The sequence below is a fragment of the Carcharodon carcharias genome, chromosome 10 (genome assembly GCF_017639515.1).
Source record: "Carcharodon carcharias isolate sCarCar2 chromosome 10, sCarCar2.pri, whole genome shotgun sequence".
Lineage (NCBI taxonomy): Eukaryota > Metazoa > Chordata > Chondrichthyes > Lamniformes > Lamnidae > Carcharodon > Carcharodon carcharias.
In genome coordinates, this window is record NC_054476.1 from 144,251,659 (window position 1) to 144,278,642 (window position 26,984).

Sequence of the window (26,984 nt, forward strand, 5' to 3'; positions counted from 1 at the left end):
GTCCAGGAGAGAGCATGAAGCGGCACCAAAATAACCATCGATGTACTGAAAGAAGAGTTGTGGGAGGGGGCCTGAGTAGGACTGGAACAAGGAATATTCCACATACCCCATAAAGAGACATAACTGGGGACCATGCAGATACCTATAGCCACACCTTTTATTTGGAGGAAATGAAACAAGTTTAAAGAGAAATTGTTCACTGAGAGAACAAGTTCAGCCAGATGGAGGAGAGCGGTGGTGGATGGGGATTGTTCAGGCCTCTGTTCAAGGAAGAAGCTAAGGGCCCTCAGACCATCCTGGTGGGGGATGGAGGTGTAGAGGGATTGGACGTCCATGGTGAAGAGGAGTCAATTAGGGCCAGGGAACTGGAAATTGTTGATATGACGTAGGGCATCAGAAAAATTGTGGATGTAGGTGGAAAGAGACTGAACAAGGGGAGAGAGAACGGAGTCAAGATAGGAACAAATGAGTTCCGTGGGGCAGGAACAGGCTGACACGATGGGTCTACCAGGACAGTCCTGTTTGTGGATTTTAGGAACAAGATAGAAGTGCTGATCCACAGATGCTGTCAGACCTGCTGAGTTTTTCCAGCCTTTTCTGTTTTTATTTCAGATTTCCAGCATCCGCAGTATTTTGTTTTTATCCTAGTGTTTGACTGTGTATGTTTGGTAAAGCATTTTGGGGTTTATTTTGGAAGATTTTTTTTCTAACTGCGTATCTTTTATATTGTGTGTGTTTAAGTTAAGGCTGAAGCATTTGCTAAAATCTTCAGCCAGAATTGCCGAGTGGATGATACATCTTGGCTTCCTCCGGAGGTTCCCAGAATCACAGATGCCAGTCTTCAGCCAATTCGATTCACTCCGTGTGATATCAAGAAACGGCTGCAGGCACTGGAAACTGCAAAGGCAATGGGCCCTGACAATATTCCAGCAATAGTACTGGCATCTACCTGGCTATGTGGAAAATTGCCAAAGTATGTCCTGTACACAAAAAGCAGGACAAATCCAACCTGGCCAATTACCACCCCAACAGTCTACTCTCGATCACCAGTAAAGTAATGGAAGGGCTCATCAACAAAGCTATCAAGCAGCACTTGCTTAGCAATAACCTGCTCACTGATGCCCAGTTTGGGTTCCGCCAGGGCCACTCAGCTCCTGACCTCATTACAGCCTTGGTTCAAATATGGACAAAAGAACTGAACTCCATGGATGAGGTGAGAGTGACTGCCCTTGATGTCAAGAATCTGTTTAACTTGGTGTGGCATCAAGGACCCCTAGCAAAACTGGAGTCAGTGCGAATCAGGGGAAAAATTCTCCACTGGTTGGAGTCATTCCTAGCACGAAGGAAGATGGTTGTGGTTGTTGGAGGTCAGTCATCTCAGCTCCAGGGCATCACTGCAGGAATTCCTCAGGGTAGTGTCCTCGGCCCAACCATCTTCAGCTGCTTCATCAATGACCTTCCTTCTGTCATAAGGTCAGAAGTGGGGATGTTCGCTGATGATTGCACAATGTTCAGCACCATTCACGACTTCTCAGATACTGAAGCAGTCCATGTGTAAATGCAGCAAGATCTGGACGGTATCCAAGCTTGTGCTGACAAGTAACATTTGCGCCACACAAGTATCAGGCAATAACCATCTTCAACAAGAGAGAATCCAACCATAGCCCCTTGATGTTCAATGGCATTACTATCACTGAATCCCACACTATCAACATCCTGGGGGTTACCATCAGACAAGAAACTGAACTGGACTAGCCATATAAATACTGTGGCTACAAAAGCAGGTCAGAGGCTTGGAATCCTGCAATGAGTAACTCACCTCCTGACTCCCCAAAGCCTGTCCACCATCTTCAAGGCACAAGTCAGGAGTGTGATGTAATACACCCCATTTGACTGGATGAGTACAGCTCCCACAACACTCAAGAAGCTTGACACTGTCCAGGACAAAGCAGCCTGCTTGCTTGGCACCCCATCCACAAACATTCACTCCCTCCACCACCAACGCACAATAGCAGCAATGTGTACCAAGATGCACTGCAGGAATTCACCAAGGCTCCTTCAACAGCACCTTCCAGAAGGACAAGGGCAGCAGATAGATGGGAACCTGGAAGTTCCCGTCCAAGTTACTCACCTTCCTGACTTGGAAATATATCACTGTTCCTTCACTGTCGCTGGGTCAAAATCCTGGAACTCCCACCCTAGCAGCACTGTGGGTGTACCTACACTACATGGACTGCAGCGGTTCAAGAAGGCAGCTCACCACCACCTTCTCAAGGGCAAATAGGGATGGGCAATAAATGCTGGCCCAGCCAGCGACACCCACATCCTGTGAAAGAATTAAAAAAATGTTTTATTCATTTTTCCTTTTCTGTTAATACACATTTTGATTCTTCAAATTTTCACTGGAGCCCCGTGGTTTTGCGTTCAGTGGCTTTCCCTCCTCGTTTCTACAATACCGAAAAAAAGTTATGATCAGCTGAGATGGATTTTAATCTGAGATTCAGCTTGCTCAGCATAACATCAGCTGCAGTCGTAACAACAGAATAAATCTTTCCCTATCTGGTCTCCCTTCACAGCTCTTGATCTTTGCATTCCACCCCCCCCCCCCCCCCCCCCCCCCCCCCCCCCCCCCCCCCCCCCCCCCCCCCCGCCCCCCAACCCACCACCCCAGATCAAGCCCATTTCTATCATCTAAAAATTTTGCCCTTAACCCTTCGCTATATTGCTTGATTTAGATACTGGTGATGCTGGGAGGAGGGCTGGTAGTATTGATGAAGGAGAATATTACTGTGCTCAAGGGGACAGTAACAGAATCTATTTGGTTAGAGCTGAGTAACAATCGAGGTACATTACACAACCGGGGCAGAATTTTTAGCTCTGTGGGCAGGCCCGTGCCCGACTCGCTCCAATGTGGAAAGTCGCTCGAGATGACGTCAGGCGAGTGCCCCGGCATCATCCTGCGCTCGCTCAATATTTCGGTCAGTGGGCACACACAAAAGTCGGCAGTGCACCTGCCGACGATTAAGCAGCCAACGACGCAATTGTCTTTAATTTTACATTGCCCATCCAGCTTTACGGTTGGCGGATGGGTGAATCGACCAGGCAGACTTTGTATTTTTCATGAAACCTCATCCATGGGTGGCATGAGGTTTCTGTTGTTAAATGAAAGAAAAAGAAAAACCTATGGACAGCATTTTTAACGTGTATATGTTCAGGTGACTGTGGTGTTTGGACGTTTTTTGCCTTCAGGGAGATTTTTGTCAGCGCTCACCCGCGCTGACATCGGCGGCTACCCTCTTCCCACCCCGACCCCAGCAACGCTAAGCTTCTCAGTGCGTGTTTCACGCTGGCTGGCCATTAATTGGCCAGCTGGTATGAAATCATGGTCGGGGGATGATCGCGGTCAGCGGTCTGTACCCCGGCCAATCCCCGAACTGCCGATCGCACCCCCACCACCGATCTAAAAATTCTGCCCCTGGTGTATTCTATTGGCCACCAACTCGCGGGAAAGATATTGAAGAATTTATTTACAGGGAATTTACAGAGGGTTGCAAAACCAGTAGTGTAGTTAGAATGGGAGCCTTTAATTATCAGAAGATAGATTGGGTGGTAATGGTGTAAAGGACAGAGAGAGGCAAGAGATTCTACAGTGTGTTCGGGAGAATTTTCAACATCAGTATGTTCCATTCCAATGAGGAAGGAGGTAATGCTGGATCTGGTACTGGGGAATGAGGTGGGTCAAGTGAATCAGGTGTTAGTAGGGGCACTTTTGGGGGACAGGGACAGGACTGGTTAGCTATGGAAAAGGACAAGGAGCAATCCGGAGTAAAAATAATTAACAGGGGCAAGTCCAGCTTCAGATCTGGTCCAGGTTAACTTGGAATCCTAGATTAGACAAAATGAACAATGGGCTCTCTTTAGAGAGGAGATAGTTTGGGTAAAACCAAGGTATATTCCCACGAGGTAGAAAGATAGGGCAACGAAAGCCAGAGTTCCCTGGATGACAAAAGAGATAATATGAAGAGGAAGGTGAAGCAGAAAAAATGGTGAACATGTCAGATGTCAGGTGGGTAATACAAGTGAGAACCAGGCTGAAAATTGAATGTTCAGAGGGGAATGAAAAATGAAATAGGAGAGGCAAAGAGAGGGTAAGAGAAGAGATGGGCAGCTAATATAAAAGGAATCCAAAGTTTTCTATAGGCATATAAATATTAAAAGGGTGGTAAAAGTTGGGGGGTGGGGGTGGGGTGGGGGGGGGGGGGGGGCGGGAGGGTGGGGGGGTTGGTGCGGGTGGGGCTGATCAGGGACCAATAAGGAAATTTATACGTGGAGTTAGTGGGCATGGTTGAGGTACTAAATGAAGGTTTCAGCCTGTCTTTACCAAGGAAGAAGATGCTGTCTGTAGAGTAAAGCGTTAATGGTTATGTTAATTAGACGATGATGTTAGTAATGATGTAAGTATGACATCAGGGTCAGATGACCAAGAGACTCCAGGGGAACAAGACACAGAACATTCTGTGTCCAAAAAACATTGTACTTACCATGAGGCCTTGGATATATATAGTGTATATAAACAGTTTTGAGAAAAACTAAATACCGACTATCTCCAAGTCACTCATAGAGTAAGAGAAAATTCATTGAGCCAGAAGACAATACAAGTAAAGGGCTACAAGCCAAACCACAGTGACAGCACAAAACATAGTGGCAGCCCAAAACATGGTGGCAGAGGCCGCAGGTTAAGGAAACTGAGACCCCAGATTGATAATCCATGGGTGTAGACCTAGGAACAGCTCAACTTCACAAAGAAGAAGAACAGAAATAAGGTGTATCCTGATAGGGATAGTGAATGAAGCACTCATGTTGGTTAAAGCCATTGAACAGACATTACCCCTTCCACAGCCTTTCCAATACATCGAGGGTCCACAGCAGGTACAGAGATGGGAGCACTGTTGGCAACTGTCTGAAAGGTGCCAGAGAGCTTCAGGTTTACCAGTGAGGGCACAAAAACACCAGGTCACTACTCTTTTAAATGTGATTGGGACCATAGTGGATGGTGTCCTGGTGAGAGAAGGAGTCGAGGAGATCTCCGCGTCCAACAGGAGATTTTGAGGGCCTTCAATTATTATTTCAGCCTTAAGAAGAACCTGGTTATTGAAAGGGTGAGATTCATCGAGAGGAGCCAGAGGCCAGGTGAATCCGTCGATTCATTTATTAACAAGTTGTTTAGACTGGCCAGTAGTTTCAGCGACAGAGCTTTGAAATGTGATTTAATTTGTGACCACATTGTAGTCAAATGTTCAATGAGGTGCTGGTGGTCCTCTTGCAAACCAAGGAGGATTTAACACTAGAGAAGGCCAAACAGTTTGCAAGGGAAGTGGAGCTGTGAAATCAGAATCGGTGTGTACTTCAGCAGGAGGGGCCGATCTAGTATCTAGGCCCAAAGTTGGGAACCTCATGCAATGAAAAGCCTGCAAAAAAAGCCCACCAAAGCTGCCGAAAGGCCGGGAAGAACCCTTCCAACTATTTTAAAATGTTGCAGATGTGGCACTAAAATGCAGCATCACCATGAAGAGTGCTCAGCAGGGAGAGCCGAATTCTTTCTCTGAGGCAAAACTGGACATTTTAAACAATTCTGCAGCTCTAAGGCACAATTTAAACAAAGAAGGTTGGAACCAGCTTCCAACCAATGTTACGACTGGTGGAGACATGATGTCAGGACTTGGCATTTCTTTCCCACACCTCAATTGTAACTGAGTTTTTGTAATTTATAAGGATGAAGGTATTAATTCAGTGTCTGCATCTAACCATTTATGAGCTGATTGCAAAGAATTCAGTCCAACGGGCTTCCTTGAATTTAAACACAAAGGGGTTAGTTTTTATTGTGCTAAAAACCCACTCAGGTAAATATGTAAAGATATTTAAAACTCATGTCTTGACCTTCACAACACACACAGATAGGCATGCAAACTTACAAATTAAGACTCAATGATAAAAGGGGAAAAAAAAGGAGAGTTCACTGTTTATGAGTCCTTCATGTTATTCGTGGCTGAGGCAGTTTTTCCACAGTGGTCTTGAAACTCCAGTGGGGTTGAGGCTGAAGTAAATCGCAATTTCTGGAGACAGTCTCTTTTAAACTGTAATCCACCTTTCCAAAAATCGACGTTATTGTACCTGAAGTTCTTATTGATTGAAAATCTCTATCTCTGTGATAGATTCTATAATGTAACAGAGATAGGGCTCCTAAGTTGAGAACAGAGGGGAGAGTGATGGTGTTAATGCTTCATTAGACTTCCTATTGTAGACTGCCCAATTACAACCGGGGTGTTGTAATAAAAGACATTTCAAAATAACCATTCTGGCCACATGACCTCTCTCCCCATAATGATTTGGGTATTTCACAGAAGGTAATTGATTAGCTCATGTCTGGGCGTACCTTGGCTATTGTGCTATGGTCTAGGTGATTAATTTCTTTAATGTCCCAACCATCACTTCTGAATAGACCATGCTTCCCTATGATGATCCAGGAAGAACACTTATACATATAGCCATTGTCCCAATAGACTTCCTGCCTCAGCCTGAAAAGTAGCTTTAAAAAAATTAAAATGGTGAGAGCCAACTTCAAGTTACAGTTCATCTTTGAAATAGTTCTTGGCATCAGCAGGTGTGAAATTCCACAGGAGGTTTGCCTTGGCATGCCTTAATTGTAATCCACATTGGAACCTTCCAGAAACAGTCATGCCAGGTATGTCAGGTGATCTATGGCAGCCATCTTAAGTCAGTGTCTTTCTTTATTTTAGAAAGTCCTGTAAAGAGGTTAAATATATATTTGGCTGGCCAATGAAATTAAAGATTAATATTACACATGCACACATCAAATCATCATGACACCATTTTGAAGTCCAGGAAATTGGAAATACAGCATTTCAACCCAACAATTTCCAAGGAGAAAGGATTCCTGATAAGTACTTCTGCTCTGTAGAGCTGGAAGTCCAAGGATACAGAACAGAATTTAAATTGGACACCAAGGTTGGGGTCAGAGTCTTATTGGACAAATTACCTGGCTTTAGGACTGGCTCAAGAAAGTAGAAATCCAGTCATCTAAAATAAAGTTACAGTGGCCAGGGCACACAAACCTCAAAGTGAAGGGTCAGTTCACCACAACCCTTAGATTTGAAGGTAAAGAAACTAACAAAACTCTTTATATCTTACGGAACCAGCAAATTTCTCTGCTCAGCTGGACAGTGTGTTCGTGAGTTGACCTTCAGCAAAAGGTCAATGAGGTAACACTAGATGACAGTGGAGCGATTCTCAGGGATGAATTTCCTAAGGTGTTCTGAGGACTGGGAAAGCTTAAACTGAAGCAGAAATTGAAGTTGACGCATTATGCAGTGAGCCGGTCTTTATTGTGTAAACACCATCCATTGGACCATAGGAGATTGCAGATCTCTGACTTCACTTTGGAGACAGGCTAAAAGGGGTGGAAACAGGATGTACTAATAAAGATGGTGACCATCCACTGGAGGAGCTTCTAGACCTTGGTGGCTCTTTTAGGACATAGCTCAAGAGAATGAAGCCACTGCAGAAACAGCTGATCTGTTGGAAGAAGAAGTCCTAGATCTTATTTACACTGTTTGGATTCCACTGCCAATGCCTGTGAAGACTTTATTGCCTCTATTGAGGGGAATCATCCTTTCATTGAAGAAGGTAACAAAGAGCTGAATTTGTCAACTTATTTCACTGAGTCCACCAATGACAGGCATCAACAATTGCAAGCAGCCAGCAGGAATCTATCCAGGGAGAATGAGATGCTTAATTCCAAGTTGGATCAAACCAATTGTGAAAGTTCAGAGCTTAATCACTTGTACAAATGTAAGCTGCAGCTCACACATGGACCTAAACAGTATTACGCAGGAACTTCCTCTACATACCGGTCTGGAGATTAATTCCGTTGCTGAAAAAAGAGACATACCGAAGCTTTTTGTCTTGCACTCATCAGGATACTTTGCAAGAATACCCAAATAGGGGAAAACAACAAGCTTGCATGAACTCGGCAACTCTTGTAGTTGAGTGAAACTTTAGTGACACCGTGTATGCCCAAATAGATGGTGTTGCCATGGGAACCCTCTAACCCAGCTCTCGCAAACATCTTTGTTGGGTTCCATAAGAAATGGGTCTTCGATGGAATTACACCGACCATCCCACCGCTTGCATATTTCCAATATGTGGATGATACGTTTGCTATATTTAAATCCGTAGCAGCATGTAATAATTTCCTTACATGTCTTAATGTGCTCCACTCTGTGCTCAAATTCACCTTGAAATGGAGCAGTCAAATGAACTCCCTTTCTTTGATATACTAGTTGAGAAGTCTGCCAGTGGGTTCTCTACCAGGGTCTACCGCAAGCCTTCATGAGTCAATATACGCATTGGGATTGTTATAGTTCCAATCGCTATAAGATTGGCTTTATTGTTAACCTTGTAAATAGGACCCAAGCCATTTGCTCACCATGCAAGCTTGATGCTGTAATAAGGCGTGTCAAAGACATCCTGCAGGATAATGGCTATCCTGTTCAGATCATATTGCACTGTATATTGTGCAAACCCATGAACGGGCCTAAGGCCATCACTTTCAACCCTGAGAAGTGCCCAGTCTATCTCACATTTTCCTGGAAGGGCAAGGTATCTCAAAAATTTGGGAACAGGTGAAGCTAGCTGTTTCACGCTGCTACAATGCAGAAGCAACACAAGTGGTATTTGCCACTAACAGGGTGCTGCTGTCAAGCTAAAAAGACATTCTGCCTATCACAGAAATGAGTAATGTGGTATCTGAATTTCAGTACTAGTGTGATGCTAGGTATGTCTCTCTTAGGCAGTCCCTCGGGGTCGAGGATGACTTGCTTCCACACTAAAAATGAGTTCTCGGGTGACTGAAGAGTCCAATGCACGGCCTACAGTCTCTGTCACAGATGGGACAGACAGTGGTAGGGGGAATGGGTGGGTTGGGTACTCAAGTTGCCATGTGCTTCTTTTGCTGTTGATGTTTGGCTTCAGCTAGTCCTTGGCAATGCGATTCAAGGTGTTCAGCTCCTTCCAGGATGCTTTCCCTCCACTTCGGGTGGTCTTGGGCCAGGAATTCCCAGATGTTGGTGTGGATGTTGCACTTTTTCAAGGAGGCTTTGAGGGTGTCCTTGAAGCATTTCCTCTGCCCTCTTGGGGCTCACTTGCCTTGTCGAAGCTCCTTGCAGAGCGCTTGTTTTGGCAGTCTCGTGTCAGGCATGCGGACGATGTGGCCCACCCAGTGGAGCTGATCGAGCGTGGTCAGTTCTTCAATGCTGGGGATGTTGGCCTGAATGAGAACACTGAGGTTGCTGCACCTATCCTGCCAATGGATTTGCAGGATCTTGCGGAGACAGCGCTGGTGGTACTTCTCCAGAGTTTTGAGGTGTCTGCTGTACACAGTCCATGTCTCTGAGCCATATAGGAGTAATTTACCTCCTGACTCCCCAAAGCCAGTCCACTGTCTACAAGGCACAAGTCAGGAGTGTGATGGAATACTCCCCACTTGCTTGAATGAGTGCAGCTCGCACAACACTCAAGAAGCTCGACATCATCCAGGACAAAGCAGCCCACTTGATTGGCACCACATCCACAAACATTCACTCCCTCCACCACCGATGCACAGTAGCAGCAGTGTATAGCATCTACAAGATGCACTGGGAACTCACCAAGGCTCCTTTGACAGCACCTTCCAAACCCACAACCGTTACCATCTAGAAGGACAAGGGCAGCAGGTAGATGGGAACATCACCACCTGGAAATTCCCCTCCAAGTCACTCACCATCCTGACTTGGAAATATATCGCTGTTCCTTCACTGTCGCTGGGTCAAAATCCTGGAACTCCCTCCCTAACAGCACTGTGGGTGTACCTACACCGCGGGGACTGCAGTGGTTCAAGAAGGCAGCTCAACACCACCTTCTCAAGGGGAACTAGGGATGGGCAATAAATGCTGGCCCAGCCAGTGAAGCCCACAGCCCATGAATAAATTTAAAAAAAAGGAGGGCAGGTATCACTACTGCTCTGTGAGCTTGGTGCTGGTTTTGAGGTCCTGGTCTTAAAACACTCTCTTCCTCAGGCGGCCAAAGGCACATTGAAGGCGGCGTTGAACTCGTCGTTGATGTCTGCCCTTGTTGACAGTAGGCTCCCAAGGTATGGAACTTGGTCCACATTGTGCAAGGCCTCGTAACTGATCTTCATAAGCAGTAGGGGGGTTGGGGGGGGTGCGGGGGAGTTTGGGGGGGTGCGGGGTGGGTTGGATGGGGAGAGAGGGGGTGGGTGGATGGCAGTATGGTGTGGAGGGAGCGAGCTGGTAGAGGACCTTTGTCTTATGGATGTTTAGTGTAAGGCTCATGCTCTCGTATGCCTCGGCGAAGGTGTTGATGATGGTTTGGAGCTCGGCCTCCAAGTGTGCGCAGGCGTGAGCATCATCTGCGTACTGGAGTTCAATGACAGAGGATGGAATGACCATGGATCTGGCCTGCAGGGGGCGGAGGTTGAATGGGTTTCCATTGTTCTGTAGTTTAGCTCCACTCCAGTGGGAAGTTTGCTGAGGGTGAGATGAAGGTATGGAGGCCACACATTCCAAAGACTAGCAGATGGTATCAAACAGCATGCCCCAGCTGCTGTTCACAATGGGCAAGGTAGAGACTGTACCCAACCAGCCTGTGCTTGCAAAACTCAAAACACAGTGTCCAACACTAGATGTGATTCCGCGATTGGACAACATTTGCTAAATAATCCTCAGTGTGCCGAGAATTACATTGACAACCAGTCTAAGGTTGTCAGTTAGGCTTGCAGTGTTATGCATTTGTGTGTCCTGGAAGCTACATATATTAATACACGGGTCCCTTTTCTTTGCAGACAGAAAGAACATGTACACACATTCCATCTTTTTCAGCTAAACAAAGTAAGTGACAGTCGTTCGCTGACTCATTCCTTAGGACAATTCCTTGACCAATCAGGGTCAAGCTACCTGGTTTAATTTTCAAACAATGCTTGGTAGTTAACTGTTAGTCACCATCGCTGATTCATTCTCCATAGCAATGCCTCTACCAATCAGAATCCACTTGCCAACCAATCAGCACTCTCTTCACATACAGTAAAAATTGTTGTTTTCCCCTTATATTGGTATTATTGCAAAGTGTCCTGATGAGTGTAAGATGAAAAACTTTGACGTGTCTCTTTTTTCAGCAATACCAAAGTTCTGTACTACCAAACAACTATTAATTCCATTGTTGATGATGATGCAATCCTACACTCTCCTGCTGACCCTGTGATCTCATTGTCCACAGTGGAGCAGCCTCATGCTGAAGCAAGCATGGAAATGATCCTACTACTTACAGAAAGTGAAACCCCTACCCCAGGGAGTAGGGAAGTCTTCCTCCCCTTGTATCCTGAAGTGTCTTCAGGATGTTCTTCGTTCTTCTTGTCTACCAGATTTATTCATGTCTCAGGCATTGAACACTTTTCTTGTCATCACAGCAGCAGTGAAAGATACATCTTCAAAGTTCTTTATAGGAGCTGAAAGTGCTTCATTTTCTCCAGCTGGTGCTTTAACCTTTCCCCAGAGGGCACTACCGAAGGAGATGAGAGAGAGAATATCAGTTCTTGTCTCCTTTTTCAGGGGGTTTGTGATCGTTCCAGTCCTGGAGGATTGAAAAACTCTTCAATCAGTTTTTCCTTGATTGATTTTCACTGCCTTTACATTCAGGTGATTGTAAGAGTCTGAGCCCAGGAGCCAGCAGTCGTGTGAAGCGGCTGTCCCAAGCCACCAATGTGATTGCCTTCCATGGAGAAGATAACAGAACACAAACATCCTACATGTCCTCCGAGGGGGCTGAAAGCTAGGGATTGACGTCTAGGGTGACAGTGACTTGGAGAGTGGGTGGGGGTTGGGGGTGGGGGTTAAGATTTGGATGGAAACTGTAAACAGTACATGAGGTTAACAGATGGTGAGAATGTAAATAGTCTAACAAAATAATGTAACAGTTTTGAGATCATACTTAAGTGGGAGATGTCGAGTAAGGGGTTAATGGTTATGTTAATTAGAAAATGATGTTAATGATGATGCAGGCATGACATTAGGATCAGGTGAGCAAGAGACTCCAAGGGAATAAGACACAGAGCAGTCTGTGTTAAGGTCTTGGATGTAAATAGTGTAAATAAACAGTTTTGAGAAAAATAAAAGACCGACTATTTCCAAGTCACCCATAAAGTAAAAGGAGCTTTATTCAGCCAGTAGACAATACAAATAAAGGGCATCAAGCCAAATCACGGTGACAGTGCAAAACATGGTGGCAGCCCGAAACATTGCCAGAGTCATGGTGAAAGAGGAAACAACTGAAACACTGATTGGCTAAAAATTGGCAAATAGGAAGTATGTACTTAAAGTTCACATGTCAAGTGACACAACATTTGAAAGTATTATGAAACGTGAGGAGGATAGAGATAAACCTCAAGAGGATATAGACAGGCTTGGGCATACAAATGGCAGATGAAAATGTGAAGGGATTCATTTTGGTATGAAGAACAAGGAGAGGCATTATAAACTAAAGGATAGAATTCTAAACTGGGTACAGGAACAGAGAGACCTGGGGGCTTTGTAACAGAGCGGGTGATAATGACTTGGCTATGAGAGTGGTGAAATTGGAGACAATTTAAGTGATTGTGGTTGTAGGTTTGGAAGGTGCTGTCGAAGGTTTGTAAACACTGATGCCACTGGGTGCTGGTGGTGGAGGGAGTGTAATTATAATGTGGACAAAACCCCAAATCGATGGTCTGGTGGGGATAATACACAACCTGCCAGTGTCATCTGGAGGCTGAGATTTTACAGGGATTCAGGGAATGGGCTGAGAGCATGGGGAGGCTGACAAATCAGGTGAGAGGGCTGGGGGTTGCTGCACCCATTGCCTTCAGGCTGTCACGGGCATTTTCCCAGTGGTGAATGGCCCTTCCATCCAAAGGCCAATTGAAGCTTTAAGTAGCCAACTAAGAGTCTCTTCCTGTCGCTGCAGGTATTTTACCAGAGGTGGGGGTGGGTCCTCTGACACGTGGGGAGACTGCCTGACGAACCGTGGTGACCTCCTTGTGGAGTGATTGGGGTGGGATCCCTCCTGACTGGGCACTCGTTTGCCCGTGGAACCCCCCCCCCCCCCACCCCACCACGCCCCCCCACACCCTCAACCCCCAAAACCCCACCTCAGATGGAAAGGTCTCCATGGTAACACCACCCAGCACTAACCAAACACACACACCCTTCCCTCACCAAAGACGCCCCCTGTAGTTGCAATTCCTGAAGAGAGCACTGGCAGCGCTGCTGAGTCTGAAAGGCTGATTGGCTGACAGACTCTGTGGGCGGTGCCTCCGCCCTTAAAGTTACAGGCCACCCTCCCGGGGGGGGTAATAAATTACCAGCTACAGGTAAAATCCGGCTCGGGTTTCCTAGGAGCTGCCGGTTGGGACTTTGACCACATACCAGCCCCAAACCCCACCAGGACTTTACTACCCTTGAACAGGGACCAGGAGGCAGTTGGTTAATAATAACCAGAATAGGTTAAACTGGTCAGTGGATCACTGAGAGTTAAAACAGATGAACTTTTGGAGAAGTTATTATACTGGGATCTTGGAGCTAGTGATGGTCACTCGAGTGGATTGTCAGTAAGTGGAGAGGCTCCGGCCACTGACCATCTACAATGCTGTCCTGTCTCAGGCCACTTCGTAACTACAGGGATCCTTTGCTGCTTGCTGTCCCTGTGATACTCTTCATGCCTTTACCCATTGTTGTTCGGACCACAGTAAGTTCCATTTCCACCTTGAAATACGGTTCAGGATATCTAACAATCATTAGAAACAACTGTAAACTGTGTTTCATATTAAAACAACTAGCAATTTAAGACGGAAAACCAGAATGGCAGTGTGTGTGTGTATGTGTGTATGTGTGTGCAATCTCAGATTTTAAGAGCAGTTTGGAAAATGTTTTTCTCGGAATATTTTTTGGGAATTGTAAAGTGCTGAAGAAGCTGAGCGTTGGACTGGCTCGTTAACAGGAGGGACTCAATCCGTAAAACACTCTCTGCACTTTCAGCCGGAGAGTTCACAGGATCTCTTCCCCCCACGGTATCTCTCTGTGATCACTCTCCCCTGTGATCCCTTCCCCACTCTAACCCCCGAATCCCCCTGTCATCTTTGCCTCAATCTGCTATTGCCCCCTCCCCACCCCCGCTGGGAAATCCTACTCCAGTGAAGATTGGGGTCAGTATTTCAGGGAGCGAGTGAGAAACAGATTCCCATGCGAGAAGGTGGAAACAATTAATATTGACCTTTTCACGTGTGAATTATTGAAATTTATTTCAGAAAATAATATTTTTGGGTGCAGTATATAAGTTATTAGAGACCTGACGTGTTTGGTGAACATTGAGAGAAACAGGTGAGTTTGGATCTATATTTCCCGAATCTCTCCCCCACTGTGGGTGGGGGGGGGGGGGGGGGGGGTTTCCTCCCCCCATGTCCGGCTCTGCTGTAGACTCATTGATAGAGATTGGTCACTCTGGTCAATTACTCCATTATCTTTGTACCAGCAGACTACAGGCACGTTTAGACGGTCTGTGCTCTCATTGTCCAGTCATTTCTATGCTCTTGTTGATCTGTACAGATTTTCCTCAATAACCTGGTATCTCTGCTGTTTATATACAGAGAGAGTGGTCATTCTCTTCTATGTTCTCGGATGTGGGTGGCCCTGTCAAGGCAGCATTTACTGTCCATCACTAGTTGCCCCTGAGGGCATCAAGAGTCAAGGCAGTGTGAGATTGGGGTCACACATAGGGCAACACCAGGGGCTCATTACTCTCCTTCCTTACAGGACGTTAGTAACCCCTTTGGGTCTGTCCAACAATCTGTCAGTTTCTATGATCAGATTTTTATTCTTGGGATTAAAACTCTCTCCCATTTAATGCATCACTTAGCCAATGGGATTTCAACTTGCAGCCTCTGAACTGCTCGCTCAGTGTCACAACCAGCAAGTCATTGGGCACTGCCAATGACCCAATTGGCTGCCTGGCACTGATTGGCCTGTTCCACCTCTAAGAGAGGAGGGATGGGGGCAATGGGCAATTTATTTTTGTGGGATGGAGGGACTTGTCTACAACAAAGGTTGGTTCTTGCAGTGTGAGTGTACTCATTGCAACTTGACTTCTGTTTCCTCAGCTTTCCCATCGGTCTCCTGTCCGGACTCCCACATTCTACCCTCCATACGCTTGAGCTCATTGAAAACTCTGCTGTCCCTGTCTTAACTCCCAGCAAGTCCTGTTATCCTGTCACCCTGTGCCTACTGACCTACATTGGCTCCTGGTTCGGCAATGCCTTGATTTTAAAATTTTCATCCTTGTTTTCAAATCCCTCCCTGTCCTTGGACCTCCCTATCTCTGTAATCACCTCCAGCCCTACAGCCCACTGAGATCACTGTGCTCCACTAATCCCGGCCTCTTGAGCATCTCCAATTTCTATCACCCCCATTGCCTTCAGCTTCCTGGTCCCTAAGCTCTGGAACTCCCTCCCTAAATCTCTCCTCCCTCTACCTGTCTCTCCTCCCTTGAGAAGTTCCTTAAAGTTCTTTGACCAAGCTTCTGCCCACCCCTCCTAACATTTCATGTGACTTGGTGTCAACTTCTGTTTGGGAATGTTCCTGTGAAGCACCTTGGACAGTTCATTACATTAAAGGTGCTATATAAATATAAGTTGTTGTCACTGACATGGATTTCCTCCTGATCTGGTTTTTGTTTCCCTCTCTAACAGGAAGCCTATTGCGGATATATTGTCCTTCTGATGGCTGTGTATTGGTGCACTGAAGTCATCCCCCTGGCTATCACATCCTTCCTGCCCATTTTACTTTTCCCAACGTTTGGAATCATGCCATCCAAAACAGTAAGTTTCAGAAACAACACTGTTGTCCCCGAAATCACTTCTGTGAACTTGATAATGAAACTTTAAAGAGAAACAAGATTGTAACATTAAGTCTCTATATAATCATCATCCTTCCCTTGAACATTGATGATAAAGTGACTGTTCTGGCTGGCAATTAGTTAGTTAATCCTCAGTAACCTATAATAAAACATGGGATTGACCATGTTATCTCAATGAGCTGATTCCTTTCCCAAACTGCCAAAACAAAGGTTTATAACCAATCAGCAGGGTTTCTCTAGGGCACTGTTTGATGCCAACCTTCTAATATCATTCAGTAGCTAGAGGCACAGAGCCCACTGGCCCCAGTGTGAATGGAGATCACTGACCATAACCCATGGGCCCCAGTGTGAATGGGATCACTGACCATTACCCACTGGCCTCAGTGTGAATGGAGATCACTGACCATAACCCACTGTTCCCAGTGTGAATGGAGATCACTGACCACAACCCACTGGTCCCAGTGTGAATGGAGCTCACTGATCATAACCTATCCCAGTCTAATTTTTGGCAATTCAGACTGGTCCTTGCCTCAGGATGCGTGACACACCCACATGGCCTCACTGTGATGTTGTGCATCTGTGTGCTTTCTGTTTCAGGTGTGTATGGAGTACCTGAAGGACACCAGTGCCTTCTTCCTTGGTGGGTTAATGGTTGCTATAGCCATTGAAGACTGGAATCTTCACAAACGCATCGCACTGACAACGCTCTTCTTTGTGGGTGTCAAGCCAGCTCTGTAAGACTTCTCCTATCCTTTGTCCAGTTGTGTTACAGATGGCATCAAGCACACAGTGAATATTAATGCATAGAATTAGAGAGCAGGATAAAAGGACAGGAAGTAGCAGGAAGTAGTCTCCGATGCAATTTATTTCAGGATAATGTCAAGTCCTGTAAATGTAGAATATTCAATGTCCAGGGGGGAGTTGGCGGGGGGGGGGAAGTTCCTGGGTACAGAGAGGAGAGATAAGCTTCAGCATCAGGAAAGCTTGAAGCAATATTGCCTCCAGTCTGCTTGTGGTCCCCACGTAGAGCCCAAAGCACAAGATATTCCATCATGCACATGTGGTCAAGGCTGTTCCCCACATCTGCTTTAGAGATGAACTTCTTCGGAGAGTTAATGTCCAGAGGGAGAGGTTTCGATGGTTTAATGTCCTGAGGGAGGGGCTTCGATGGGTTAATGTCCCGAGGGAGGGGCTTCGATGAGTTAATGTCCAGAGGGAGGGGATATTAGCGAGAGGTGGGGGCTTTGATGGGCTGGAAGCTATTTTCACGTTGCCAACTGGCTTGTTTCTATCCTTTCCAGGTTAATGTTGGGGTTCATGGGCGTGACAGCATTCCTCTCAATGTGGATCAGTAACACAGCCACCACTGCAATGATGGTCCCCATCGCAAAGGCCGTGCTCGACCAGCTCAGCAGCACTGAAGAGGAGGCAGCAAGGATGGCATTGGAAAATTCCCGTTCTTCTGCTCATGAAATGGAAGTGGAGTCAAAGAGCACCATTCCTGACATGGAGTTGTCAGGTCTCTAACACATTAACTCACTCAATGAGGTGTCTTTAATAAGATTTCTCACTTTACTCCCACTCCCCAGGCCATGAGTGTTTCAGAGTCATTATAACACAGAAGGAGGCCATTCACAGTGGAAGTCTAAGCAGCCCCAGGGGATTCAAATCCCTGTGAGGGGGTTGGGAGGGAGGGTGGTGTGGACAGCTGGTCAGTGTCCAGGGTGTTACTGAGCTAGAGAGATGTTGTTCTAACTCTTGTGATATTGCAGATTGTGGCAGGTGGTCGACAGTTGCCCCTGGGCTATTCTTCCCCCTGTCCAGCTGAACTTACTTCTTTTCACTGTCTACCCCAATCATTCTTTACATGTGTAGCAATAATCAGCACCAACAGGGCACAGAGTCTGGATGGAGAAAGCGTGCTGTGTAATAATCTCATGAATCAAATATTCATCACCCCCATTGTCTTCCCTATTTAACCTTGAACATCCAGTTCTGCCTCACAGAGTGAGCACTGGACGCACTAACCACTGGTTCAGTATTTGTGCATCAGCATCACACACATGAGAAAAGCAGAATATTATTTAAGTGGAGAGAGACTGCAGAATGCTGCAGTCCAGAGGCACGTGGGTGTCCCTGATCATGAATCACAAGAAGGTAACATGCAGGTACAGCAAGCAATTAGGAAAGCAAATAGAATGTTGGCCTTTTACAGCCAGGGGGATGGAGAATAAATGTGAGGAAGTCTTGCTACATCTGTTCAGGACCTTGGTGAGAATGTACCTGGAGTATTGAGTTCAGCTTTGGTCTCCTTCCTTAAGGAGAAACTTGAATTGGAAGCAGTTGAGAGAAAGTTCACCAGGCTGATTATGGGATGAAGGGGTTTGTCTTATGAGGACACTTTGGACAGGTTAGGCCTATACCCAATGGAGTTTAGAAGAATGAGAGGTGATTTTATTGAAACAGATAAGATTATGAGGGGACTTGACAGGACAGCTGCTGACAGGATGATTCCTCTCATTGAGGAGTCTTGAACAAGGGTTACAGTTATAAGAGGTCTCCCATTTAAGACAGAGATGAAGAATTTCTTCTCTCAGGGGGTTGTGAATCTTTGAAATTCTCTACCGCAGAGAGCAGTGGAGGCTTTGTCAGTATACTCAAAGCTGAGTTAAACCTTGTTTGACCTCCCCTTCTGGGGATGTCATCTCACACTTATGGGTTGATCTTTCTTATGGTGTTTTTAAAGTTTGTTCATGGGATGAGGGCTTCACTGACTGGGCCAGCATTTACTGCCCATCCCTAATTGCCCTTGAGAAGGTGGTGGTGAGCTGCCTTCTTGAACTGCCTCAGTCCATGTGGCATAGGTGCACCCATAATGCTGTTAGGGATCTTATGAGCCCCGGATATAAAAATGTCTCCCACTTGCCATTAGTGCTATTGCACCATTGGCCCCACAGCATGCTTAACACAAGTGTCTGCCCCACTGGGGGTGAGGTAGTGATTGTGACAATTTTTTTTCTGTGTACCCTGCAGGTATGGCTTCTCCAGGTGGAGAGACAAATGTTCAGGCGCAGAGCGTGAATGTTTCCACAATGATGATAGAACACAAGGACAAACATGAGCAGATGAAGATGTATAAAGGTCTAACTCTGTGCATCTGCTATGCAGCCAGTATTGGTGGCACTGCAACTCTGACTGGCACCCCCGCCAACCTAGTACTGCAGGGGCAAATCAACCAGTGAGTGCTTCATTTTACACTATCAAAACAATTCCTCTCAAAAAGCTGTGTGGAATGTGCTGTTATTTACTAAACTGTTCCCTCGGTTGTATCAGCCCCAACCTCATCTTATTCCTTTTAAAATGAAATGCCTGAATAAAATGTTGTGGCTCAGTGGGGAGTTCCCAAGCTCTGAGCCAAAATCAGTTCAAGCACAACTCTAGAAACTTGAACGTAAAATGCAGGCTCACACAACCAGTGCAGTAGTGATGGAGTGCCGCACTGTTGGAGGGTCTGTACTGAGGGAGTGCCGCACTGTTGGAGGGTCTGTACTGAGGGAGTGCTGCACTGTTGGAGGGTCTGTACTGAGGGAGTGCCGCACTGTTGGAGGGTCTGTACTGAGGGAGTGCCGCACTGTTGGAGGGTCAGTACTGAGGGAGTGCTGCACTGTTGGAGGGTCTGTACTGAGGGAGTGCCGCACTGTTGGAGGGTCTGTACTGAGGGAGTGCTGCACTGTTGGAGGGTCTGTACTGAGGGAGTGCCGCACTGTTGGAGGGTCTGTACTGAGGGAGTGCCGCACTGTTGGAGGGTCAGTACTGAGGGAGTGCCGCACTGTTGGAGGGTCAGTACTGAGGGAGTGCTGCACTGTTGGAGGGTCTGTACTGAGGGAGTGCCGCACTGTTGGAGGGTCTGTACTGAGGGAGTGCTGCACTGTTGGAGGGTCTGTACTGAGGGAGTGCCGCACTGTTGGAGGGTCTGTACTGAGGGAGTGCCGCACTGTTGGAGGGTCAGTACTGAGGGACTGCTGCACTGTTGGAGGGTCTGTACTGAGGGAGTGCCGCACTGTTGGAGGGTCTGTACTGAGGGAGTGCCGCACTGTTGGAGGGTCTGTACTGAGGGAGTGCCGCACTGTTGGAGGGTCTGTACTGAGGGAGTGCCGCACTGTTGGAGGGTCTGTACTGAGGGAGTGCTGCACTGTTGGAGGGTCTGTACTGAGGGAGTGCTGCACTGTCAGAGGATCAGTACTGAGGTGTTGCCTTTTAGATGTGGCTTTAAACCGAAGCCCTGTCTTTCTGTTCTGTTGAATGTTAACGATTCTTCCTGTGTCTGACCAATGTTTCTGCTGCAACAAGAATTAGGGAAGTAAGGATTTGGCTTGTTCCGGCTTCTGAGACCTCATTCTAAGAAAGGCTGTGGTGTGTGCTGCCTACATAACAACACTCGCTTCACTTTGTTGTAAGATGTTGTGTGTAGTTCAGTAGGTCTCATAAAGAGGTTCTGAGTCTTGAATAGTTTAACAATAAGCTTTTATTAACTACTATTAACTATATACCTACATACAGTCTAAGTTCTCAGCTAGGTGCTATTTCCCTGCTTGCCTCTATATATGTCTCTGTACATACAGAATTGCCTCTGGACCATGTCAAATACTCCTTTACATCACTATGTGGGTGGCACTATACTCAGTCCCATGTTAACCCTATCTATGCCAGACCCTTATATGTCTCCCCCAAGCCTTTATTCAAAATACTTACCATACGTTCCTGTTTACCCAGCACATTTACATTACTTCTATGACCCCCTTCTCCCCACCCCCCACCACCAAGTCTCTGTGTTTACAATATCAGGTGGCCTGGAGGCTTTATCATTCTTCCAGATATCGTCTTTATAACAGTTGGAGAAGTGGTAGACTCTGTTGTACTGGGTAAACCTTGATGATTAGGAGGTTGTTTCGGATGTGGTTGTTCTGGCATTTAGTTGGTTTTTCTTCCCATGTGCGGTTTACATGGGAATTGATGTTTCCAGAATGAAATCTTCATTCCCGCTTGATTCACAATAGCCAAAAATGTGATTACTCTTATTTTCCAGTTGTTTTTCGAGCTTATGAATCTTTTCATCCAGCTGAGCAACTACTCTTTTGTTGTGCTGAATTGTCTGCAGGATCCTAATACAAGCTTAACAACTTCACCTGGGCATTCAGTTCCTTTCAGAGTCGCTCTTCTCTGGTCACTGACTGCTCATTCGAATGACAATTCTGACTGCTGCTGACTTTAAAACTCATTCTGGCCACAAAATTAAGTTGTTTTTTTTTAGCTCACTCCTGCTGGGTGTTCTGACTCTGCACTCTCTCTGGGTATTGAAGCTGGACTTCCACTAGATTCAATGGAGTCTTCTGCTGCAGTGTGGAGTTTTATTTCTGTCTCTGCTTCCTGCCCTGCTTTAAAGCTTTTGTCTGACAAACTCCTTCTGCAGCTTTGCTTCTGGTGCATTTCGTCAGGTCAGAATGCTGCTTTTCAATCTTCCAGCTTTGAAATTTCTTCTGCAGCTTCTGTGAAGATCTGGGTTGTTCTGATAGCTGTCACCATGTTGTAAGATATTTTGTGTAGTTCAGGAGGTCTCATGAAGAGGTTCTGAGTCTTGTATAGTTTGACAGTAATTGTTTATTAACTAATAATAACTGTATACATATATACAGTGTCAGGTCTAAGCTAGGACCTGTCTCCATGCTTGCCTCTACATACGTCTCTGTCTAGTACAAGACTGTCTCTAGACTTGGGTCATGTGTTCCTTTACATCACAGGACTTTACTATACCCAGTACCACCTTAACCCTTTCAATGCCAGACCCTTATACCGCACAGTCTACAATAATTCGTTGCGGTGGCAACACTTTGAGATGATTTTGGATTGAGAAGGTGCTGTAAATTTACAAATAGTGCACTTGTTAATGGCTATTGCTGTTGATAGAGAAATGGGATGTGTCAATAACCTTGAGGTGGACTGTGTTCACAAGGAGTGTAATTTGGAAACGGGACTGTAATCCTGATTCTCTCACCCACATACTGACAGCACAAGTCCAAGTAGTTGGACCATGCCGTACCACCTGTCCCTCATGGAAAAATTTATGCAGAGAAACACCTTTGACTACAAGTCCATCAGGCAGTGGTCGGCACATAACGTCTTAGAGGTCCTGAGGGAAAAGGAGAGGGTGGATCCAGTGGGATGGTTCCCCGAGCAGACTGTCAAAGTCATTTGGCAGAATGCCTCATCGCCAGAACTTTCCAACAAGCACCAAGACGTAGCTTGGCTGGTGGTGAGAAAAGCCTTCCCCGTCAGATCCTCCCTACACGCCAGGAGTCTCACCCCCTCTGCACGTTGCCCTCGAAGTGGCTGTGGTGGGGAAGAGACCGTTGCTCACCTCCTTGTAGATTGTGCCTTTGCAAAGAAGGTCTGGAGAGAGATGTAGTGGTTTCTGTCGAGGTTCATCCCGAGCAGTTCTGTGACACAGGACTCTGCTCTACGGGCTGTTCCCATGGACACATACTGAGACAAACATCAACTGCAGCTGGAGGATCATCAACTCGGTGAAAGACGCTCTTTGGTCTGCCTGTAACTTGTTGGTCTTCCAGCGCAAAGAGTTGTCCCCGACCAAGTGTTGCAGACTGGCACATTCCAAAGTCCAGGACTACGTGCTGAGGGACGCACTAAAGCTTGGGGCAGCTGCCACAAAGGCGCAATGGGGAAGGGTCGCTGCCTAAGACCTTTCTGCCACAGTGCACCGAGGGGCTGGGAACTGTGTAGAGCCCCTCGGGATGTACAGCTCAAAATGAATGTCTGCTAATGATTGTAATATTCATTGTTTGTACTGATACACCTTGTGATTCATGTTGTAAAAGTTGAACCTAATTGTATTTTTGTGATGGTGATTTTGAAATGGTTTGAAATGTTGTTGAAGATTTATGAATAAAGTATATTTTTGCAAAAAAAAACAGGACATCCCTTAAAATCTCACATAATGTAAATTATATCTTAGAAGACTAGGGGAGAGGTGATTTACCTGTCAGCTCTTCTTTCTTTGACTCCATGTAAATAGAATGAATTTATAACATCACTTAGGCTGTCAGTATCTCTGTGTTTCTTCCTCTTTTTCTCTCTCTCTCTCCCTCACTCTTTCTTGATTCTCTCTTTCTCTCTCTCTCTCTTACTTTTGCTCTTTTCCATCTCTCTCTCTTCCTCTCTCTACTCTCTCCTCAGGTGTATTCATGCTTTCCTTGTGTAATATTATTTGGGGTTTAGATTGAGTTGACAAAATCTGTTTTTTAATTTCAAATTTCACGTCTGGTCTCCCCAAGCTGCTGGGATACAATTCCACCATCACTAGCTAACCGCAGAACCTCAGCCAAACCTTTCAGCCTAGAAAGTGATTCTGTTTTATTTTATATAATTAAATGGCTTGTCAGACTTGCCAGGGTGCTTCTGGGATGGGGTGGGGGGAGGGCAGAGGAGTGGTGGAGGGCTGGAGTCGGGGGGGGGGGTGGGGTGGGGTGGCGTTGTTGGGGCGGGGGGGTGGGCATTAAGAATAAAAAACACGAGTCGTTCCTGTCAGCAGACTGCACTGCTGTCCAAGACTGGGATTCATTTCACACGCAGAATTTGTAATGTGTAACTATCCTCCAGTGATTGCATTTTTGGTGGAGAATTCACGCTGCCTTTATTGGGAGATGCAGCTGCAGATTTCATCATGTGTCTGATTTTCTATGAACTTCTTGAGTCAACTTTGTTGGCTGGAAAGTTGACTGTTTGCTGTGAGTCCTGATGCAAATCCCACCCTAGCTCCAAGTCATTGTCTGGGACAGTGGTGTGAATGGACACTCTGTAAATTTAACTCCAATTAATCCACTTTGATCCCATAATCCTTAATATCCTTACCGACAAAAATTTATCAATCCTAGCTTTGAAACTTTTTGTTGACTTTCAGGGAGTCAGGTTGACTCTGGAGACCTTTAAAAATGGTGGGTGGGACCAGGCATCCATTTTTGACAGATCCCATTTTTTTGGCAGTGGCGGGGGGGGGGGTGGTGGGCAGGCGCATTTGAAATTGGTGCTCATTTCAAACAGACCCCATTTTTCTTCTTCCACGGGCCTTAACCTGCAGTGTAGGAGTCATAAATTTATATACCAGCTATAAATGCTTGTGAAGGGTAGATAAGACCTCTTTTAGTGTAATAATTTGAAAAATTTAAATCCCCAGCGCTTTAAACAGGAAACAGGCTGAAGCTGTCAGTTAAAAAAGCACCCTATGTTTTGATTGACAGGACATCTGGTGTAGATTAAGAAAACCTTTACTAGTTGTTCCTGGACTTTCAATAGAGTTCTTGGTTGATATTTCCCATGAGCTTTAATTAAAGCTGAGGTCATGGTAAATGCTTGACTGAGTTTCAAAAGCCACATAAGCACTTATCTCAGTGGGAGGGATGAGTTTGCAATTTGATTGATAGTTTCAAGAGGCTAGTAAAGAATTAGCTGTCTTTGATAAAAGCAAAATACCGAGGATGCTGGAAATAAAAACAGAAATACTTGAAAAAGTCAGCAGTTCTGGCAGCATCTGTGGAAAGAGAAACAGTGTTAATGTTTCGAGTCCATATGACTCTTCTTCAGAGGTCCACATGGTTCCTGAGGTCTACCCATAGTGGACACTGGGTGAGTGGCTATGGAGATATCATTTGGGTATGAGGTGGCATGGAGGTGGCATAAGGCTATGATGGGGCATAGGGTGGGTGGAGAGGCATGAGGAGTGGATGGGGGTGAGATGGTGCGAAGGGTGAGGGCTCAAGGGATTAACAGTGTCTAAATAACAAGGTCACAGAGAACTGAGGTGGGCCTTCTAACCAGCCCACCTCAACACTTGCCAGCACCCCCCCACCCCATGGTCACCTATGCTCTGCCTCCAGAGTCGGTGGGCCGGAGCCTACGCTGCCCTCGCCTCCCCAGAGCAAAAACTTGATCTAATGGGACCCTTAAAACCAAGGCAAGTCGGGAAATTTCCTGACTTGAGTTACTCACCTCGGTAGCGAAAATCCAGCCCCTAGCCTCAACAGCATTTTGGGAGAAAGAGTTGCAGATTTCCATTCCCCCTTTGTGAAGAAGTTCTTCCATGGGGAAACTGTGAGGTGATCCACTTTGAGTTGAGGCAGGATACAACAGAGTATTTTTTAAATGATGGGAAGTTAAAAACTGAAGGAGCAGAGAGAGAGATTTAAAGATCCACTTACAGAAATCACTAGTGGACAATAATTCAAAAAGCTAATGGGATATTGGTCTTTATCTCGATGGAGCTGGAATACAAAGGAGAGGAACTGATGTTACAGTTTATATAAAGCTCCAGTCAGACCCCATCTGGAGTAACTGTGTTCAGTTCCGGGCACCGCACCTCAGCATTGCCCCTGGAGGGAGTGTGGTGCAGATTCATCAGAATGATACTGGGGCTAAAAAGGTTGAATTATGGCTTAAGTCAAGAGTTTCACAGGTTAGGCTAGTAGTTCTTTGAGTATAGAAGGTTAAGGTGTGATCATATTGAGGTGTTAAAAATGATTAAAGGATTTGATGGGGTAGATAGAGATAATTCCGGTGAGGAGTGTGAGTCCAGAACAACAGGACAGAACCTTAAAATTGGAGCCAGGCCATTCATGGGTGATGTCAGGAAACACTTGTTCACACAAAGGGGAGTGGAAATCTGGAACTCTCTCCCTCCAAAAGCCCATTGAGACTGGGGATCAATAGGAAATTTCAAAACTGGGTTTGATTGAGTTTGTTAGGTAAGGGGATTAAGGAAACCAAAGAAGGTACATGGAGAGAAGATACAGATCAACCATGATCTAACTGAATGGTGGGACAGACTGAATGGCATCCTCCTGTTCTGATCATCATAGCAATCTCTCTCATTCTCTGTCAGTTTAGGGGTATATAGCAAGTGGTTATGTGACTGGACTAGTCATTTAGAGCTCTGAACATGGGTTCAAATCCCACCATGGCAGTTGGGGGAATTTAAATTCAATTCATTCAATAAAATCTGTATTAAAAAGCTAGTCTCAGTAATAGTGGCCATGAAAGTACTGAAATGTCATAAAAACCCATCTAGTTCACGAATATTCTTTAGGGAAGGAATCTGCCGTCCCTTACCCGGACTGGCCTCCATGTGACTCCAGACCCTTACCTGGACTGGCCTCCATATGACTCCAGACCCTTACCTGGACTGGCCTCCATGTGACTCCAGACCCTTACCCGGACTGGCCTCCATGTGACTCCAGACCCTTACCCGGACTGGCCTCCATGTGACTCCAGACCCTTACCCGGACTGGCCTCCATGTGACTCCAGACCCTTACCCGGACTGGCCTCCATGTGACTCCAGACCCTTACCCGGACTGGCCTCCATGTGACTCCAGACCCTTACCCGGACTGGCCTCCATGTGACTCCAGACCCTTACCCGGACTGGCCTCCATGTGACTCCAGATCCTTACCCGGACTGGCCTCCATGTGACTCCAGACCCTTACCCGGACTGGCCTCCATGTGACTCCAGACCCTTACCCGACTGGCCTCCATGTGACTCCAGACCCTTACCCGGACTGGCCTCCATGTGACTCCAGACCCTTACCCGGACTGGCCTCCATGTGACTCCAGACCCTTACCCGGACTGGCCTCCATGTGACTCCAGACCCTTACCCGGACTGGCCTCCATGTGACTCCAGACCCTTACCCGGACTGGCCTCCATGTGACTCCAGACCCTTACCCGGACTGGCCTCCATGTGACTCCAGACCCACAGCAATGTGGTTGATTCTAAACCACCCTCTAAAAGGGTCTAGCAAGGCACTCAGTTGTATTCAAGAAGGCGGCTCACCACCCCTTCCCCTGGGCAGTTAGGGATGGGCAATACGTGCTGGTCTTGCTAGCAATGCTCACATCCCAAGAATG

General features: G+C 46.3%; 1 protein-coding gene across 4 annotated transcripts in view; it reads left to right on the plus strand.

Annotated features, from left to right (window-relative positions):
• LOC121283115 (solute carrier family 13 member 5-like) overlaps positions 1-26,984 on the plus strand; it is a 99,917-nt gene that overhangs the window by 55,409 nt on the left and 17,524 nt on the right. For 3 of the 4 annotated variants that reach the window (XM_041197240.1, XM_041197241.1, XM_041197238.1), the window contains exons 3-6: positions 15,848-15,976; positions 16,612-16,748; positions 17,316-17,533; positions 19,048-19,252. In XM_041197240.1, coding sequence (XP_041053174.1) covers positions 15,848-15,976; positions 16,612-16,748; positions 17,316-17,533; positions 19,048-19,252 — 689 coding nt within the window. Of the gene's footprint in view, positions 1-13,484; positions 13,852-15,847; positions 15,977-16,611; positions 16,749-17,315; positions 17,534-19,047; positions 19,253-26,984 lie in introns of those variants that run through there. The other variant, XM_041197239.1, reaches the window with a different exon arrangement.